Raw genomic sequence first — 21178 nt, forward strand, 5'->3', positions numbered from 1 at the left:
TCGGAGTTGCACTTGAAGTTTGAAATAACTTCTTGCCAGCCTTGCTTTTCATGTTCTTTGATTTTGTATATTTTTCTAAACTCCCAAGGAGCCTTCCATGAGTTAGAAAGGAAATCCTATTATAATTATTTTTCTAAAGTTTGCCTTTGGGGCTGTTTCTTGAAGTGGGTTCAAGGGTAGATCAGAATCACCTGAGTTGATTCCCGGTTCCCCCCAACCAGACCTGGAGAATTAATGTTTCTGAAAACGAGGGCCAGGAAATTGCATGTTTAACGAGCTGCCCAGATGATTCAGATTCAATTAAGTCAGAGAAGTCTAGGTAGAAGGTCTCTCGAGGCAGCGCTCATTGCAGGGTGCGTGGCAGAGCAGAAACAACAGGAAAGGTGCCTAGATCTCCACGGCGTCACGCATCACCCACGGTGCAAGCGGCCCCTGCTGGACCCTGGAGGGTGGCCAGGTAGGACCCCACCCCCCCGCTGCTCCATGAGCTTGTTATTCTGCCAATCTGCCGACAACTGAATGTGTAAAATCAGGCTGTGGGGAGCGAGGGGAGTCAGAGCGCTCACTTGGCCCCTTGGCTGGAGCTTCTGGGTCTGGCTTTTACCAGCCAACTGCAGGAGGCCACAGATACCTTGGCCGGGTATAGACGGTGGGAATTACTTCGCTTTGGCTATTAGTCATTGTGAATATTGGTCCCAGCATAGAACTGCCAGAGGAAGAGGGGTGCATGGTAAAGATAAATACCCCATCCCATCCCCAGCAGCTGTCAGTCCTTTGACTCAGAACTCCTTGGATACAAATTTCTATATCTTTGGAATCAGAGAAAACTTTTTTTTTTAATTGGCAGATTCCCAGAAATGACTGTTTGTAGGATTAGGACTTCTTTCCACTAAAAGTAAGCCACAGGGGCTTCCCTGGTGGCGCAGTGGTTGAGAGTCTGCCTGCCGATGCAGGGGACACGGGTTCGTGCCTTGGTCTGGGAGGATCCCAAATGCCGCGGAGCGGCTGGGCCTGTGAGCCACGGCCGCTGAGCCTGCGCGTCCGGAGCCTGTGCCCCGCAACGGGAGAGGCCACAACAGTGAGAGGCCCGCGTAACGCAAAAAAAAAAAAAAAAAAAAAAAGTAAGCCACAAAACGTGGTTAGGAGCTAGAACTCCCAACATAGATCTAGATTAGAATCCCAACCCAGCTATGTGACTTTGGTGGCCAATCTACCCTGTGTGTGCCTCCGTTTTCTCATCTGTAAAATAGAAATCTGGGCTGTCTTACAACATTGGCGCGTTATCTAATGAGACCATGTGCATATCTGGCACACAGAGTTAATGTGCATTGAATGAGAGTTACTATAGGTTTGTTAAGATTGACTCACGTTAGGAATAAATCCTGGAATGAGCCTCTTCTGCAAAACTGCGTCCCAGTTCATATCATTCATATATGGGAAGTTTTGAACATCTGACAAATGGGAAAATCGTTGGTCTGGATTCGGTTCCAGTAGCTGCCAATGGAATACAAACACCAAGATCATGAGGAAGGGCAAAACTTGGAGTGCAAAAAATCATACAGATTCCCTATGAATATTTCCAAGTATAGGATTGAAGGAAAGAAGTAGTGTTCTCCTTTCTTAGCCCCATAAACAAATAATATAGATGAGTGGTCAGAATGAATTGTAAGTTGGTTTTTGTAAGTTGCAATGTGGTGAGTGAAAATAGCTTGTCCTACTGAGTCAAACTTATGTGTGATTGCTGATTCCCCAACTTAGTAATGATGGGGAAGTTTGTTCTCTAAACCTCAGTTTACCCATCTGTAAAAAAGGGATAATAAGCTATTTCATAAGGTTTGCTATGATTAAATCAAGCCATGTATATAAAGTGACCAAGAGAAGGTCTGTTCTTCTTACGTGGAAAATGTACATTGGTTTTAACAAATGAAATTTATTTCACACTAGAAAATTTAGCAGTTTTTACCACTAATCAAAATATACTGGGGTGACACAGATAAGATGTAACTAAGGTTGCTGTGATAGTTCTGGGTTTTATGAACTGGGATTAAAGAATTTTTCCCCTTTAACCACTCCAGAGCCAACATCATTTCAGTCCTGTGGCTCAAATGGAAAATAGCAGTTCCACTTGAGAATGGGCCTGGAGGTGACAGCCGTGGGTCATCAGTGTGCACTTTTGGGATAATAGGAACTAAGGAAAATTTGCTTATGGAAAATGACCCCCGCCCCCATTCTTTATGTTTGACATCACCAATGGCAATATCCCTATTCCAAAACAGAACACTGGACCCATAGACAAGAGACATAGGTTTTGAATTCTTAGCCCCTGAAGCTCTGTTCCTTGACCAGTTACAACCTGGGCAATTTTCTCTCTTCAGAAAAAAGCCAAGGTCCTCCTCTTAGGCTCCTCATTCTTTCTTTCACGTAATTATTCACTACACATGACTGAGCTCTCACTACAGCTGTCCTTAATCTTTCTGGTGAACATAGGCACCTTGAAAAGCTGAGGAAAACTGTGGACCTCATTAATTTAAATACCAAAGTCTACCACCTGTCATACTCTGTGTTAAGTGCTGAGGACACCATGAACGAGTCAGACGTGGTCCTTCCCTCATGCAGCTTAAAGAACAATGGTCATTAACCCAAGAGTCACACACGTGCAATGTATAATTTAAAAGTGTGAAAAATAGGATGAAGGAAAGCTAGTGCTGTGTGATCTGAAAACAGAGGGAGGCTTCCAGAGGAAGTGATACGTGAGCTGAGATCTAAAGCTGTGTTTCTCAAGCTATGCAGAAGGGCCAGTTATTTCTCTTTGTTTGTTTGGTTTAATTTCCAACCCACTGAAGTCAATATGTGGTGTTACTGTGTATGGCTGGTGTAGAACACCACACTGTGTGCAACTTGTGATTTGAGTTCAACATCACTGCATAGGCTTGGACCCTATTCAGTGAGATGAGTCCACTGACCATGTGCTTTGAGGTATCAGAGGTATCAAGTTGCTATAAAAGTTTTAAAATACTTCCCTCAGTTTCTATACATGTTATGGACCTGTTGGAAGTAATTCATGGACTTGAACCAGTCAGTGAATCGCATTAGTAGTACTGACCTAAAGGAGGGAGCTGGAAGAGCTGGGGATGGGAGCAATGTTCTAGGCAATGAGACTAGCATGTGCAAAGGCCCTGTGGTTAGAGAATGATATATGAGGGTGAGGAGGGGGAGGGCAAAGAGGAGAGAAAAGAAGCTCAAAGCAGTTTTTAGTCAAAAGGGGGACAACAGTCCAAAATAAGACTTGAGGGGTAATTAGAACCTTTATACCATACAAATAATTTTGATCTTTATTCTAAGAACAATGGGAAGGCGGTAAACTTTGTATTGAACAGATCCCTATGGGGCATAGCAGAGAAGACAATGGAGTGTATAAAAGTGTACAGGGGCAAACCAGTGAAAAGGCAAGACTTGATGGCAGTAGGACTAGGAAGATAGATGGAGAGAAGTGACAGATCCAGAAGACATTTAAAAGGTCAAATATGAACATGGTGATGAACTGGGTATGTGGATGATGAATGATTTCTGGTTCTGGCTTATATTAGTGGGTGGACGGAGACGCCAGAGCAGGAACGCTGGAGAAAGTCCAGGAAATAATGAGTTCAAGAATTCCATTTGGCACATGGAGTTTGAGACGTCTTTGGGACATTTAAGAGGACACGTGTGTCGCCTTATTAATGAAGCCATGTATTTGAAAGCTCTTAGCTGCAAAACCCACTCTGGAAATGTATTTATCATGACTGCCTCCGATATTGTAACTTAACTTTTAACTTCAAACCAGAGCATGTGCTTCATTTTTATCACTTCCTTTTGTCATGCATTTGTCCTTCTTACCTTTTTAAGAAGTGACACCATTTCCTGTGACCAGGCAGAAGGGTAAGTCACAAGCGCCGTCTCAAACATGTGTGCAATTTCCTTGCTGGAAGTACTGGAGCGAATATGATACGGTCTCTTAAGGGAGAGAAGTAAGAGTCTTCATTTTTAAAGGGTAAAAGAAAAAATGTTCCTTTGCAAATGCTTCCAAGCTCAATTTTCAACTAGTAAAATCTAAATAGCATTTTCTAATCCCCTCCAGCCAATTGTTGTGTTGCCATATGCGTATGTGGTCCACGGTTGCCAGATTTCCTACTTTTAAAAAAGCGTACCAGAAATCTATACATCCTTGTGAAATCTTGGAATTTTTAAAAGTTGGTAACCCTCTGGGTCAAAGGAAACATTTCTGTGGGCTAAATCCACGTCTGAGATGTCAGTTTGGAACTGTTTTGTAAGGTTAACTAATGTAAGTATTTACCTAAAACACTGGACAAGCGCTCAGTAAATGGAAATTTAAAAACTTGTTATTTAAGTGTTGATTATAAAGAGATTCAGAGTTTTGCCATACACACACCTCTTTTTACTTCTTCGAATCATAATGACTAAGCTCAGGTTAGAAGGTTACCCAGAAGACTTCAACCCCAGTTCCTAATGCTATGAGCTGCTAGTACTACGGAGTGGGGTGGAGAATTTTGTGATGAGGCAAAAGTATTTTTACCCCTGAGAGAACCAGATTCTTCTACAGTCCTAACTTGGGGGGAAAAGAAATTAAACAAAACGGTGGCTTTGTTATAATTTTCACAGATATCCACTAGAGGGCAGCCTTTACCTACATTGATTTCTCTTTCATAAAGGATTCACCCTGGGATTGTCTCTCTTTATGTGAAGTGAGCTACTTAAAGCTAGAGATTTTACCGTATTCACATTTTTGCCCATGGGACCTAGCACCTAGTGAGTGCTCATTACATGTTTGTTGAATGAACACAGTTTTCATATTAGATTAACCAACAATAGGACAGTGAATATGGATATGTACATTTATCAAGTGCCTGACTCTTTCGAGATAATGACTGTGTACCGATTTCTCCCAACTAAATTGGGAGAAATGGAGGAGTTTAATTTTTTCCTTGTTGTACATCATTACTAAAAGGTAACATAATGTAATTAAGTGTTGGAGCTCTGAAGGCAAAAGGATTTGAGCGCTAAACTGGGTCAGTCAATTTGAGTTTCAATTCCTTCATCTGTAAGATGAAGTTACTTCTGTAAAATGAACCACCTTAGGGGAGTGTGGGGAAAATTAAATCACATAATACATGTAAAGTTCTCAATAGAGTGGCTAATATATATTAGACATAATACAGGAGAGATATGATTATTGACATAAAGGATGGTGGCTATAAATGTAAATAATGAACAGCAAGATGAGTTATCAACAAAGGTGATGTGAAGGAAGGCTTAAGTCTATGCATGGCATGTCAACAGCAGTTACCCAGGGAACCAGGAAGTGCTAGGGGTTGACTCCCTAAAAGGGAGATTGCCCAAAGTTTATTTTTTTAATGCAAGGTTTAAAAACCCCTGCCGCATATTTTCTTCCCTCAAGACTGAATAAAGGACCATAGTTAATTCATTTGTCTGAGTAATGATACAGTGGAAATAACCCTTGTAACTCAATATCAGAAAAAGAGTGCCGGGTACCTTATCAGCGTCATCAATGTTTATTGACTGTTTGCAAGCCAAGGGCACTGTGGGTCACTACATGTGATTCACTGCATGTTTACCATTAAGAGCTGGGGCAGGTTGGCACACCAAGTTTCCCGGGTTATATGTATGTGCACATATATTTTTTCTTTTTTCTAATTTTCTTTAATTCATTGATGTCTCGAAACCTGCTTTTGAGACATCTAAAAACAAAATGCTTTGATAAACTAATAAAGGAACTGACAAATGCCACAAGCAAATGGTTTAAGTATGTTGTGTTTTTTTTCATTTACTTTAGGCCATATGACTGAATGTAATATACATATATTTAAATCCTCATGCTCTGTCGACTTGTTCAAAATAGTCAAATTACCTTTGTCTTATACAGTAATGTATGTTTCTAGTTCCAAACTTTAAAATCCACATTAAGCCATCAACAACCAGAGCTTTATATTTATTCATTTACCAAATATTGATTGAATGCCTACCATGTCCTGCACCTCTGCTGGGCCCTGGGGATACAATGAAGACAGGACAGATGGGATTTCTACAGTGGTAGAGCCTACAGTCTACTCAGCAAAACCATAAATAATAAGAGAGACTGTACACACACACACACACACACATCAATGGAATACATGCTATAAAGAAAAATTATAGTGTGTAATGACAGGATATAGCAGACAGTTTTAGGGCAGCATATAAATTAAGAATGAGAATGTAAAAAATAACCAAGATGGAAAAGGGAAAACGTTAGATGGGACAAAGTGAGGTGTTGTGATTATAGTCTTATTTCAGGAGTACAAAAGCAAAAGAGCTGCAGCCAAGGGTGTACAATTAGTGCAAAACGACGTACTTCCCTATCATAAGCTAATACTATGGACAATACAAAATTAGAGAAGACGTGGACCTTGCCTTTACAATGGCAGTGCAAGCGGGGACACAGAGAGATGACAAAGCAGCTTAAGGGCTACCGGACCATGGTCAGGACAAGATCAGACACCACAGGGAAGTTTCAGGCACATTTCCCTTTGAAGCATATATTGTTCTCTTAATCACAATTTGTAAATGTGGAGGAAATGATTGTTTAGCACCCTTCCTCTGTGGTTTAGTTGTGTTGCTAGTTGTAATTAAATGTTGGTATTTCATTTCTTCAGATTAGCTATATTTTGAAACATAATTACATGCAGGCTCCTTGGTGATTCTTTGTGAGAATGTGTCAGAATTGTTTTGTAGTGACTTGTTCCTCTGTACTTTCAACAAGCATTTGTTATGTACCTGTTGAAAGCTAAATATTGTGGATAATACTAAACTGTATAAAACACTGGCTCCACCTTTAATAAATTTACAGTCTGATGATATAGAAGAGATTAAAACCATAAAAATAGATATATCTGGGGCTTCCCTGGTGGCACAGTGGTTGAGAGTCCGCCTGCCGATGCAGGGGACACGGGTTCGTGCCCCGGTCCGGGAAGATCCCACATGCCGCGGAGCGGCTGGGCCCGTGAGCCATGGCCGCTGAGCCTGCGCGTCCGGAGCCTGTGCTCCGCAACGGGAGAGGCCACAACAGTGAGAGGCCCGCGTACCGCAAAAAAAAAAAAAAAAAATAATAAGATATATCTGGAAAAATTTACAAGGGTGATACATTTGCGAAATGGATTTAATCCTAAAATGTAAAATAGATTTACGTGTTCTGATGTAGAAAGTTCTACATTTTATTTTAAGTGGAAAAAAAAAGTCTCAACAGGTTAAAGCATAATTCTCTTTTTACTGAAACAACAGTTAACTATGTATATGCGCATGTATGTGAAAACGTTATCCTTATAAAATCAGAAAAGGTTTGGAAGTAAATACAAGCTGTTAATTCTAGAAGATGAGATTGGAAGGTCAAATGAGTTTTTAATTTCTTAATTGAGAATTTTCTAAATCTGTCCTTTCTTAGAAATGATCAATATACATGAGATATAAGGATTCTGTTCTACAATTAAGACACATCCTTAACTTTACTCAAACTTAATTTAGCAATTTCCAAACTTATTCAAAGAGTGATTTTTTTGAAAAAAAGACCAGGGCTTATCTTAGGAAATACCTTTATAGGCAAAGGAACAAGAGGAAAAGAGCTCCAAGGGATGCCTCGAGACAGGAGGGAGTCCAAAGAGTCTGAAGTGAGTTTGTGAAGAGTCAGGGTCATTCAAATTGAAGCAAAATCTGAAAAGTTATCATGGTTTTAATGGGCAAAGAATGCCAAGCTAAGGTGTCTGAAGAGTGTCGGGGAGGAGAGGGGTGGGTAAGGCAGGTGAAGGATGTGTGTGTGTGTGTGTGAATATATGAGGCATTAGGGAGTAACAGCATTTTTTTTCACATGAAAAGTTATATCTGTGCTTTACAAAAAAGAATCTGCATTCCCATGTTCATTGCAGCATTATTCACAATAGCCAAGGCACAGAAACAGCGTAAATATCCATCAACAGATGAATGAATAAAGATGTGTGTGTACATGATATACATATATATATTTATACACCCACATATATACATATATTTATAATATATACTTATATATGGTATTATATATTTACACATCATATTCATTATATATGGATAAATTATAAATGAATAATGGAATATTATATATAACATATCTAATACATATTCATATACAATATATATGAAGAATGGAATATTATTCAGCCATAAAAAAGGAGATCCTGCCATTTGCAGCAACATGGACAGAACTTGAGTCCAATACACAAACTGAAACAAGTCAGACAGAGAAGACAAATAACTGCATCGTATCACTTACACATGGAATCTTAAAAAAAAAAAATTCAAACACATAGAAACAGATAGTAGAATAGTTGCCAGGGGTTGAGGGTGGGGAAAATAGGGAGAGGTTGGTAAAAGGGTACACACTTTCAGTTGTGAGCCGAATAAGATCTGAGGATCTAAGTGTAACATAGTCACTATAGCTGATAACCCCGAATTTATATACGTAGATATGAATTCAGCAACCTAACAGTAACTATGCTTCACCTTTCCTAAGCAGAAAACGAAAAGAAAAATGGATCTGCCAGTGTTAATACATTGTCAGTTACATCAAATCACAGGGAACTACCACGAGGTACAATAATATGGGAGGGAGAAAAAAAATCTTTTCTTAGCAAAATTCTTCCTAGGCATTTTCTTAGTTTAAGAAATGTTTCTTCTAAAAGGAAACTACTCTAATTAGCCATTGAACCCAGAACTCAAGAGGCAAATGGAAGACAGGAATCCAACAAGACAGGGCATGAATTGTGTTGTATTAATAATTCACACTGAATCAGAGCCCTGGACTCTGACTGCAAAATTATTTTCTTTAAACAAACAAATATATTTATATAAGATATGGAGTGACATGTATTGATTTTCCCTCTCTGGGAGTTAGTAATATCCCTATAATTCATTTAATTTTATCTGCATAATTTAATGTCAACTCACATGCTTGGCCCCATATGTAGGAGAGTGAATTAATTATGGGCGGAAATCCCAAGGGTTGTTACCAGCATCACATGGCATTGTTGCTTTCATCTCTGAAACAAACTACTTGACTTTTGGCAAAAAAAAAAAAAAAAAAAAGAATCAATCCTTTCACTGTAAAAATGAAACTTGCTGGAAGAGTAACTGAAGAGAAATGTAATTCTACTGTACCCGGCCTCTCAACAGCTCATATGCTGTCACTCCCAGTGACCACCAGTCAACAGCAAAGGAATAACCTGCTTCTCTTCTGGAGTTGAACATCTCAGGTGCTGAAAAACACAGAAGAGTTAGGTCAGTTTTACTCCCTGAGACATTAACAAATCTATCTTCCCAACATGTTCCTCCAAAGGCAAATTACCAGGGAAAAGGGTACCAACACTTTTATGTGTGTTTATCATCCATTGCTAGATTGCTCACTGCAGGCAAAAGTTTCTAATTTTCTAGTCTTTCTCATTCATCACCAACACACACAGGCATACACAGCCCTTAATGGACAAATTCTTCTCTGACTTAGAACATGCACCTATGAAAACTTGGATCCCATCAGGCCTCAAATGTGTGGCTGACTCTGAAAGCAGGAAGGCTGAGAAGAGGTTATATTCATTGTCTTGATTTGGAAGGGTTGTGATCAGGCCGTAAATTGGTATTACTGCTGCAGACATTGTTCAGAATTTAGCTGCAACTACATGGGATTGACTCTCCATCTCAGAGTCCTCTGGAAGAGGCAAAGGCAGCATTTGCAGCCTGTACTGGGGCTGAGGGAGAGGAGAAAGGGTGGGGCACTCTGAGAGAGACATGGTTTTCCATCACTTGTGGGGCATTTACCCTTTGTCCCATAGTTCTGTGAATTGGCTCCAGTGGAAGGCAGAACCTCAGTCAATCTTACCCCAGTGGAGACCCCTAGTTATGTGTTCTCTAACACACTGAGAACCTTCTACCTTCTACACACCCTTCCAAGAATGTACCTAACTCCCGAGGGATGGAGTGGGGAAAATGAAGTACAAAGCAAAGGCAGGTCTCTTCTCTGTTTGCTTGTCCAGTACCGAATCTGGCATCTAGTGTCACTCAACAGAAACTGGTTAAAAGAAGGAACAATACTGAATCAATCCATCAAGCCCTGGTTGCAAACATTAGCTGAAACCAGGCTGTGTGTGTTCACCAACTGCCTTCACCACTTATTGTGACCTTAAACGAGTCAGTGGGCTGAGCTTGAGAATCTTCACCAGCAAAATCAGAACAATGAGAAGGCAGTTCCTACAGAGGTGAGAAACTAAGTGAGATAATGATGCATGCCAAAATCTCAGCACAGTGTCTGGCACCTGGAAAGGACTCAAAAAACTAGGCACTCTTCTAGAGAGGCAAACATCCATAATAATGGGAATTTTACCTAGCCAAAAGTTGCACACTTGACCCAAGCCTCTGGTAGTAAGGTGCTGGCTCTGGACAAAGGAAATTGGTGTGATGTGGGACCTGCATACAGGTTTGCCCTGCCTGGTGCACTCAATTTCAAGGAAAATCCTGTGGGCAACATCCAATTAGAGAGGTAGAATGTTGACATCCCAACGTCCGGGGTTGACCCAGACTATAAAAGCCCGCCGTAGCGGAACTAAGGAAGCTTCATTCCCTGGTGGATTCACCTTTCATGCGTCACTGCATTCTTTCTGCAAGTCACAGCTCCCCATGCAATTTGGGAGATAATGGTCCTGAACCCACGGTGCTCCCACAGACTGGATGGAGTGGGCTATACTTCTGCTTTCCCTTATCAGTATCTCACAGCAAGTCATCTGTAGATGACGTAGTCCCTCCAGGTATCTCAGAGAAGCTGCAGAGAACTTTGAGGGTTAAACAGACAGCTGTGCTAAGAAATTATCCACCAGCATAAACATCACTCTGTGAAAGCTGTGTATTCTGTCGTCTTGGACCACCCTTGGAGTTTATACGAGTAGAATCCTCTTCTACTTACTGTTTTCCGGCATGAAGATACTTGAATATGCATTCATTCATTCAACAAATATTCATGCTATGCTAGGCATTAAGGAATTTTGGAAGAACAGTAAGAAAAAACATGATGGCAACATACAAAAGCATAACAGATGGGTAATTCTTTGAGCCCTCAAAGAGCTGAAAAGTCAGGGCAGGGAGATGCTGAGGGCTTCCATCAACCCTGCAGGAGGACTCCTTGCTCCTGAGATGGTACAAGTAGAGGTGGAGAGGGACTAAGTTTCCTTCAAAAAGACGTTGAGTATTTCATTTAGTTCTTAAACTATTTCCATACTTCCATTCAGAAAAGTAAATATAACATAAAAGAAAAATTAACAAGCATTTATAAGTAAATGGCCACGTAACCTTACCCAGGGCACAATATAGAATCTTGACTCCACCACTGGGTCCTGTCCTGTTTACAACCATAGAAGTAACCACTATCCTGAATTTCTGTCAGTAATTTTCTTCTTGCCTTTCTACATAGATTTACTACCTGCATATGCATTTCTAAGCAACACCTTAGTTTTGCCTATTTTAGTAATACATATGTTATATGTATGTTGTGTATATATATGTGTATATGACATTATGTATATATAACAGATGTGTGTATAACATGTACATGTATTTGTGCATATATATAACGTGTGTGTGTGTGTGTTAAATCTTACTGCTTGTTTTCTTCAGTGACTTTTCTTGTTCAACATTATGTGTATAAAATTTATCCAACTTGCTGCACATAGTTTGTTCACATTCAAAGCCATACGAATACACTGTCATTTACCTCCTTTCCTACTTTTAATAGCCATTTGGACTGTTTTCAATTTGGAGTATTTTGAGTAATGCTCTCATGAACATTCCTGCACATGTAAGACTCCTCTAAGTCCACACGTCTTTAGGTTACATTTCTGGGAGGGGAAATTCTGGGATGGGCTGTGCATCTTCACCCATGCTAGATAATGCCAAACTATTTACCACAGTGGTTGTACCAATTAACGCTCTGACTAGCAACGCATGAGACTTTGCTCAACTTCCTTATCCACTCTCGACATTAACTAACTTTGTGACTTTTCCAATCTAGTGGGCATGTAATGGTCTTCCATTGTGGTTTAAATTGGCATTCCCCTGATTGCTAATAAGCTTGCCCATGTTTTAATACATTTATTAGCTATTTGGATTTCCATTATTTGGCTTTCAGATTTTAAAGCAACTGGACAGTAGATTCTGCTCAGGACATAAAGAAAGGGGACAAAAACTGATACATAAATATAGTACAACAGAAATAATTGATGGAATTTACAAAAATGATTCTAAATTTCCTCTATAAAATATGTGAATAATAAAGGTTTTCTGAAAAAGGATAAAGGGACTTGCATTCCATGTGTTAAACCACATTGTAAAGCTACAATAATTGATTTGAAAGCCACAGAATACAGGTGCTAGTATATAAAAATACTTAGTTTATGATGAACATGTTTCAAATCAGCATGTATGGGATCTTATTTGATACATGGTCTCAAAACAATTATTTAAGAATATAACAAAAATGAAGTCACATCCTTACTGTATATCTTACCACATATATAGCTGGATTAAGAAAAATTAAACTATAACAAAAATAAGAATATAGGTAACCATGTCTAAAATCTAGAGGTAAGAAGATCTTGCTAAGAATATCATCAAAGGTAGAAGCTATAAAGGAAAAAGACTAATGGTTTAAGATCTGGAAGCAACCTAAGTGTCCATCAACAGATGAATGGATAAAGAAGATGTGGCACATATATACCATGGAATACTGCTCAGCCATAAAAAGAAACAAAATTGAGTTATTTGTAGTGAGGTGGATGGACCTAGAGTCTGTCATACAGAGCGAAGTAAGTCAGAAAGAGAAAAACAAATACTATATGCTAACCCATATATATGGAATCTTAAAAAAAAAAAAAAAAGGTCATGAAGAACCTAGGGGCAAGATAGGAATAAAGACACAGACCTACTAGAGAATGGACTTGAGGACACAGGGAAGGGGAAGGGTAAGCTGTGACAGAGAGAGAGGCATGGACATATATACACTACCAAATGTAAAATAGATAGCTAGTGGGAAGCAGCTACATAGCACAGGGAGATCAGCTGGGTGCTTTGTGACCGCCTGGAGGGGTGGGATAGGGAGGGTGGGAGGGAGGGAGACGCAAGAGAGAAGAGATATGGGAACATATGTATATGTATAACTGATTCATTTTGTTATAAAGCAGAAACTAACACCATTGTAAAGCAATTATACTCCAATAAAGATGTTAAAAAAATTAAAAAAATAAAAATGAAAAATACAACAAACTAGTGAATATAACGAAAAAGAAGCAGATTCACAGTTATAGAGAACAAACTAGTGGTCACCAGTGGGGGGAGGGAAGAGAGGAGGGGCAATATGGGGGGAGGGGCAATATAAGGGTAGGGGATTAAAATGTACAAACTACTGTTAGGTATAAAATAAGCTCCAAGTACATACTGTGCAACACAGGGAATATAGCCAATATTTTATAATAACTATAAATGGAGTAGAACCTTTAAAAATAAAAAAAATAGACTACAAAAGACTGACTAAGGGTTTGATGTTAGAAACATTGTTTTCATGTCAAAAATGCTATAAGAACAGCAACTAAAAAGTAGGAAATTATATTTATAACACATGATACATTAGAATTTAATATCCTTTATATATAAAGGTCAAGAATTCTTTACATAATAAGAAATAGACAAAAATGTATTAACTAATAGAAAATGGGCAAAGAACATGAACAGGCAACTTACAGAAGAATTAAAATAAAAGCAATTTTAATGTCATAATGAGGTACCGTTTTCACTTATCTTTTTTGTGAAGATTAAGGTATTGACAGTGCAGCCCTGGTGAGGATGCAAGGAAGTAAATATCCTCAGATGCTTCCAGAGCAAATGAGTAGAAATCAACGCAAACTTTCAGGAGGGAAATGCATTAACGTATATACCCTTTGACCAGAAATTCCTTGAATGGGGATTTATCACGGGAAATAAGTTGTAGCACATATTTCTGCTAACAGGATTTTTATCACAAATTTAGTTATATTTCAAAATGAGAAATAACCTAAAATTCAACAATAAAGAATTGGTTCAATAGATTTTGATGCAGCCCTCTAATTCTGTAGCACGTGAACATTAAAAACGATAGTTATATATATGGGCCTGGAAAAATAAGTAGTGTCAGTTGTGCAGAGCCGGGCTCTGAAGTCAGAGAGTAGTGGTTTCCGTTCTGGCTGAGACACGCTTATTGCCAGGAGGCGGAGAGATAGCACAGCAGCGTGTGGAGGGTTAGACTCTAGCATCCCTCACTGAATTGCTTTTAGTTTAAATGATGTCACACGTGCACTTAGGCCAGTGCTTGGCCAATAGGAAGAGCTCAGTAAATGTCAGCCATTACCCCTCCTGCTCTGTTGTCATCACCATCAGCATTCCAGACTTGAGACGTTTTCGATTTGGATTTAACTTTGTGCTCTGCCAGTTGCTTGCTGTGTGATTATAATCACGTCGCTTTCCCTGTAGGCCTGATTATTTTTAATCTATGAAAACATATTTCGTTGAGTTGCTTTGAAAATTTAATGATATAATGTTAAAAACTTAGCAAAATGCTTGGGACATAATAGATTCTCACTATATGATGCCTATTATTACATTTTAAAGTGAAAATTTGGGTTGCAAAACTCCAGTATGATCCAACTTAAAAAATTGTGTTTGTGTGTATGCAGAATAAAGGTCTGGAAGGAAACCCTAAATAGCTACAAGTAGAGAGATTAATTTCCCCATGGCTTAATCAGCATTTTCCATAGTATATCTGTTTGTTTGGTTTGGTTAATTTGGAGAAGAGGAATGTTTTAACTGGTTAAGCTCTAAGCGAACAATGATATTTACACAGACCACGGATGGGGAGAAGGAGGGATTGGAGTTGATTGGAAAGAGCATGGAGGTAGAAGATGAGGAATTCAAAAAAGTAAAACTTCCTTGTTGGGTGCAGGTGCTTAAGAACTGACAGACAAGGGGTGGGATAGGGAGGGTGGGAGGGAGGGAGATGCAAGAGGGAGGGGATATGGGGATATATGTATATGTATAGCTGATTCGCTTTGTTATAAAGCAGAGACTAACACACCATTGTAAAGCAATTATACGCCAATAAACATGTTAAAAAAAAAAAAAAGAACTGACAGCTCATCTTCTTATTGCCAGAGTCGAGGAACTGCTGTATAATATGCTCAGCATCTTACATTAGAAAATGTTGTATATTCCTATAATCTTCATTCAGTATTTCATCCTAGTTTTCTTTCTTTTTAGAATTTTTTTTCTTTCTGGTTAATTGCTAATTACATTCTGCAGGAATGCTATAAAATGAGTGCTGGTGAATGTCTGTTAGGTAGATTTTACCAAATTATTGGGAACATTTTTTTTTTTTTTTTTTGCAATACGCGGGCATCTCACTATTGTGGCCTCTCCCATTGCGGAGCACAGGCTCCGGACGCGCAGGCTCAGCGGCCATGGCTTACGGGCCCAGCCGCTTCGCGGCATGTGGGATCTTCCCGGACCGGGGCACGAACCCGTGTCCCCTGCAGCGGCAGGCGGACTCTCAACCACTGCACCACCAGGGAAGCCCGGGAACATAATTTTTAAAAAGAGAAAGCAGACTTCCGCCTGTGATACCTCTTAGAAAGATTCCCATCCAAAAATCAAAGGCAAGAACAACTTCTGGATGAAAATATAAGCGTTGACAGTCAGATATTCATTTTTAAAAATAAAACTAGAAACATTTCTAAGAGTATGGCCTACCTAATTTGGCTTACATCTATTTAAGAATCATAAATACATAAACTTTTAAATTTCTTTGTCTTTTAGGGAGAAGCTTGGCTTTCTAAAGTCAGAACGAGCTTGCTCTAAATCTAGGCTTTTTCAATTATTAGCTATGTGATCTTGAGCAAATTACTTAGCTTCTTATTTTCCTCATTGTAAAATGGTGATAATTACAGTTTGCCTCACAGGGTTGTTGAGAAAAAATTAATCAGTCAATGAATGCAAAACATTTAACACATTGTCTGGTCCCTAGAAGGCTTTCAATAAATATTGGTAACTGTTAATTATAAGGGTGAGGGTGGAGAGGTGCAGAGAAACTTGACAGGATTCCAATCTCCTAGCTCTATGTTGTGAAAAGACTGGAAATGCCAACCTTTAGGAGAATCAAATTATACAGATATTGTATTTAAAATCACTGGGGAGAGAAAACAAAGTTGGTCTTCCTTTACTCCTCTCACCATGGAAACCAGGCTTAGAAAACCCAGATGCACATTTTCTGATTTGGCTCCAAGCAGGTAGCCCTTAATATGGAAACCCAGGAAACCTAGGGAATAAACTCATCAGACCAGCAGTCTCAGAGATTCCTTTTTATCATTTGAGCACCATGGGTTTCAGGCAAGAAAATAGGCTGAATTATGTGTGTCCATTATTTTAGAAGGACAAAGGAGGCTTCTTCCCCCCACTGATAATTGGAAGCCAGGAACTTGCAGTTGTTCAAATACCATATAAAATCAGGCTCATTTTTCCCCACAGATGATTTCTTTCTCTTGGAAAGTGAGGTGGCCCTGCACAGTTCTCTTTTCCTCTCTCTCTTTAATTCTCTCTTTAGTTCCATGAGGAAGAGAATGAAATATTGAAAGAAAGTGGCATTGCTCTTGCCTTTAATTTCAAGTTCCAATATTCCACCTGTGAATTATTCATGGGATTGTTGTGGTGATAAACCTAAAACCAAAATTATAACTGGAAGGTACTTTGTGAACTTACAGCCCTATGCATGTTATGCAGGATTATGTAAATCATGGTTATAATAATACTTATGTCACTTATTACCACCCTACTTATGGCTGTACCTTCTCTGTTTGATTCTTTTTTTTTTTTTTTTTAACTCCTTTTACTAGAAGGTAAGCTCCATGGGCTGGAGACCTTGTATGTTTTGCTCCCTGCGGCACCACCAGCACCTGAAACAGTGCTGAGTACACAGAGGCAATTAGTAGGTATTTATTGAATTAATTATTAATATTCTTCATCAGGAAGTAGGTAGAAACTGTCCTTAATAACTCATAAAATAGTGTTTTTACATGTAATCCGTGACTCTCCTGAATCAAGATCAGTCTGGGTGCTTGCTAAAAGGAAATTCCTGAGGCTCACCGCAGACCTGTGAAATTAGAAGCTCTCTAGGTAAAGTCAGAGGGGGGACTCGTCATTTCTAGCCGCAAGGCCCTACAGATGATTGAACCCGTAGTACATGGTGTCTACAGGAATGAATAAAAAAGCCTTCCTCTTAGTCGCTGTGGCGGCTCAGGGGGCCCATACCCATGTAAGGCTTGGTGCCGGCCATGGTGGTGATGCACATCTCCACAGGTAGCATCGTAGCAATGTTGAAGTCTGTGATGTGCACGTGCCCTGCGAGGGAGAAGGACCACAGAGAACGTTAAGTTCCATTCAACCCAGCGGCAGACCACGCTTTTTTTTTTTATCAATAGCACCTGGAAGCTTAGTTTGTAAATTCTTGTACGCCGTTTGCAATTGGGTACACACAGTAAAAAGTCAATTATCCTACCCTCAAGACCAATATCGTCTAAACGAGCAACCCTCCAGGTGCCAAAACACGAAAAGGTTAATGTCTGGTTGTAAATTTGTAGTTCAATGTCAGAAAGTTTTAACCTTGGTCTTTAAGAGCCCACGCTCTGGTAAATTCTACTTAGGCAATTTTTGCCTGTTGTCAGCATTGTAAGTTGGTACAGCCTGTGAGAATCAAGAGCGGGGTAGATAAGAACTATTTGAAGTATCATTTCCAAGCATCTTTACAGCATCTTTTTTTTAAAGAAACAAATGTTGTTAATACAAAGCAGACATGACTGGATGCATATATTTATTTCTTTGCCAAGAAAGAGTTCTTTCTCTTCTTGTTTTTCTGAATATCATTAGTAGTGTTTTGTCTGATAGTTCAGGTTGTTCCCCGGTGGTCCCCAACAAAATAATGTACAAAGCGAAAGTAGGGAAAAGTCAAGTTTTATTTTTAAAGAGGCTCTAGAAAGAGCCCTAGACTGGGAGCCAGGAGACTTAGGTCCTGCCCTGAATTCTGCTCCCAATACATCGTACACTTGCAGTTCCTTTCCTGTGTTGAACCTGTTTCCCTTAAAAAAAAAAAAAAAATTCATGGGCGGACTAGACGATCTCTAGGGTCTCTCTGCAGTGTTCGCACTCATGGCAGTGTACTGTGGGTCTAACACTTAAGTTCAGCAGGGAGCACACCCTACAAAGTGTATTACAGCCAGAAGTAGGATAAGCCTGTTCTGTCAGCTGTTGGCAGGAAAGTCATATGTTTTGAGAGGATCGTGAAGTGTTGGCATTTCCATTTGCATGCTTCTGTGGTTGTGATGAGATATGGTGGTAAGTGGAGGGGATTCTTCTTCCATATCCCACAGACCACGCTCCCCCTGCCAACTGCACTGTCTGCTCCCTGATAGCATCCAGCCTGCCGCTAACGATTAATCTCACTGTCTTTATCACCAGGGTTTTGTGTGGTGCAAAAAGTGTTTTGTTTATATCTGATGACATTTTAATAAAGTAGCGCTCATCAAGCTGAAAGTGAAGGTATTCTTGCGTAAGTGGTACCAACAGATGATTTCCAGAAATCACCCTATCATAATATAGGTTGTTTCAGTATTTTCTTTCTCTGTTTCTCCCCATGGGTCACGCTGAAAGCACTGGATCAATGTTTCACAAGGTTTGATACAAAACAGGTGAGCCTGGAGACTTAATGATTAAGAGTCTGTTCTCTGGAGTCTGACTGCCTGGCTTCAAGTCCCGGCTCTAATACTAACCAGCTATGCTACCTCAAAAAGTATTATCCTCAGACTTACCCTCTCTGTAAAGTTGAGATGAGAGTAGTCATCTTCTCACGAGGTTGTTGGGAAGATCAAATGAAATAATGCTGTTATTTAGGGCACAATATATAGGGCACAATAATGCTGAAGGCTTTGCTCAGCATTTGGCAGGAAGTTGCCATTTGTCATGATCAGACGCTCCAGAGTGATTTTGTGAAACTCACACTCCTGGACTTCATTCTCCCGGGACACCAATGCAGTGGGACTGGTGGGAGAGCCAGGCATCCACATTAGAAACAGAACAAGAAACTCCACAGGTGATTCAGATGGGCAGCCAGGCACGGGATCCTCTACGTTAGCCCGAGCAGGTGTTCTAAGCCGACTCAGTCCTAAGATTGGCTATGTTCATGTAGAAGGTAGAGGATGTTTCAGAATCAGTTGGTTCTCAAAGTGCAGTCCCCAGACCAGCAGTATCAGTATCACCTGGGAAAGTGTTAGAAATGCACATTCCTGGGCCCTACCTCTGCGTACTGAATCAGAAACTCGGAGGATGGGGGCCCAGTGTTTAAAAAAGCTCCCTAGGTGATTCTGATACCCAGTAAAGTTTGAGACCACACTTTTAAAAGAAGACTAGGCTTAGTAGAAGATCGTGACTGCAGTAAGTACTCACTCATTACATTTCTTTCAAATGTAGTTGAAAGAATGTTAATGTCATAAGTAGTATTTTTTACATTCATATGATTAATTGCAAGTTTCAAAAGGTTTTTGTACACTTTAGCCTAATGAAGTAGTTCCTATTTTACAGAAGAGCTGTTTGTGGCTAAGTTCTCAGTACTTAGACGTAGCAGAGCTAGAATGAGGATCTACAATTTGGTCCAGGACTTCTTTGGTGGGTTATAAATCGTCCAAAAACTTTTTGCGCTTTATCGTAAGACCAAAGAGCTGAACAAACGAAAAGAACTATCTGCTGGTTGGCTCAGGGTTCCCCCACCAGGGTGCATGGTAAACAATGGGGAGGAATCATTTGAGGGTCAGGATCTACTGGAAACTGTTGCCTGCTGCCCTCAAGCTGAACAAGGCAAGCAGAGCCCCTGGCCACCAGCCCCGACGTCTGCATTCCTGGCCCAGGATGCTGCCATACTTCCCTGTGCTCACCGTGGGGATCCTTCTGCCATGTTCCCTTCTGTGCTGTGGAAATGGATCTGAGTTCTGGCTCACAGAGGAAGGTTCAGTCACCTGCTGATGGAGGGACACAGGAATTGCTTGGGTGTGAGGGACCACTCTGGCCTCTTCCATAAGCCCCGGCTCTGAGGGAGCCTTAGAACAGAGGTTTTTCAACCTGGAACTATTGATATCTTGGACCTGATCATTCTTTGCTGTGAAGGGCCGTCCGGTGCATGGTGGAATGCTTAGTTGCATCCCTGGCCTCTGTCCACTAGATGCCAAAAGGACTTCCCTTTCCTAGATAGAATCCTGACCATCAAAAATGTCTCCAGACATTGCCAAGTGTCCTCTGCAGGGAGAGACTATAGAGCGAAAGCGTCCCCAGTTAGAACCACTGCCTTACTGTGAAGTTTTTCAGATACAAGGCTCAGAACTTCCTCACTGTGAACACCCTATAGGGAGTGATCTGCCAGTTCTTTTCACCTCTGTACCTTGAGGCAAAGAATCACATTAAAAATTGGAGCTCACAGTATTGAGTCACTGAATTTAGTCATCGTTGTGGTCATTACTTATACTCTTTTGCACTGTGCCTGTGTCCAGCCTGAGGATGTTTCTCAACAAAGCCCTCAAGGACACCATAAACAATTGGTTGGCGTGACTCCTAACTTTCAAAAATTTCCTCAACTCAAAGATAGTTAGATCGTGTGTGTCACATTTTTCTAGGATTCTTATTAAAAATTCATATCGTTAGGCACTAGCAGAGACGTATACACCTGATTATCTGGGGATAGGGTACAGAGTTCTATATATGCGTGTGTGTGTGTGTATATATAATATACATATATGTATACGTATATATAGGTTTTAAGATGCTACCCACTTGATTTTTAGGTACATTTTGGGACTCTGCAAGGGAGAAGCTGTTAAGGTAGCAGGATTATTTCTTCCTCACACCCCCAAACCGAGTTTTTGCCTTTCTCTGTTCCCTGTGACTAGGGATGATATTAAGAAACCTAAATTATAGATGATGTGGTAATTGTCATTCTCTC

General features: G+C 40.1%; 2 protein-coding genes across 4 annotated transcripts in view; one reads left to right on the forward strand and one right to left on the reverse strand.

Annotated features, from left to right (window-relative positions):
* The window catches only part of STK32A (serine/threonine kinase 32A), a 115991-nt gene that overhangs the window by 9776 nt on the left and 85037 nt on the right, over positions 1 to 21178 (reverse strand). For both annotated transcript variants that reach the window (XM_032628596.1, XM_032628597.1), the window contains exons 6-9: positions 17449 to 17538; positions 9241 to 9338; positions 3877 to 3993; positions 1369 to 1494 (exon numbers count right to left, since the gene is read on the reverse strand). In XM_032628596.1, the coding sequence (XP_032484487.1) occupies positions 1369 to 1494; positions 3877 to 3993; positions 9241 to 9338; positions 17449 to 17538 (431 nt within the window). The remainder of the gene's footprint in view (positions 1 to 1368; positions 1495 to 3876; positions 3994 to 9240; positions 9339 to 17448; positions 17539 to 21178) is intronic.
* Positions 326 to 21178, forward strand: part of PPP2R2B (protein phosphatase 2 regulatory subunit Bbeta) — a 678268-nt gene continuing 657415 nt past the window's right edge. For both annotated transcript variants that reach the window (XM_032628594.1, XM_032628595.1), the window contains exon 1: positions 326 to 457. The gene's annotated coding sequence lies outside the window, so the exon portion shown is untranslated. The remainder of the gene's footprint in view (positions 458 to 21178) is intronic.

The sequence above is a fragment of the Phocoena sinus genome, chromosome 3 (assembly GCF_008692025.1).
Source record: "Phocoena sinus isolate mPhoSin1 chromosome 3, mPhoSin1.pri, whole genome shotgun sequence".
NCBI lineage: Eukaryota > Metazoa > Chordata > Mammalia > Artiodactyla > Phocoenidae > Phocoena > Phocoena sinus.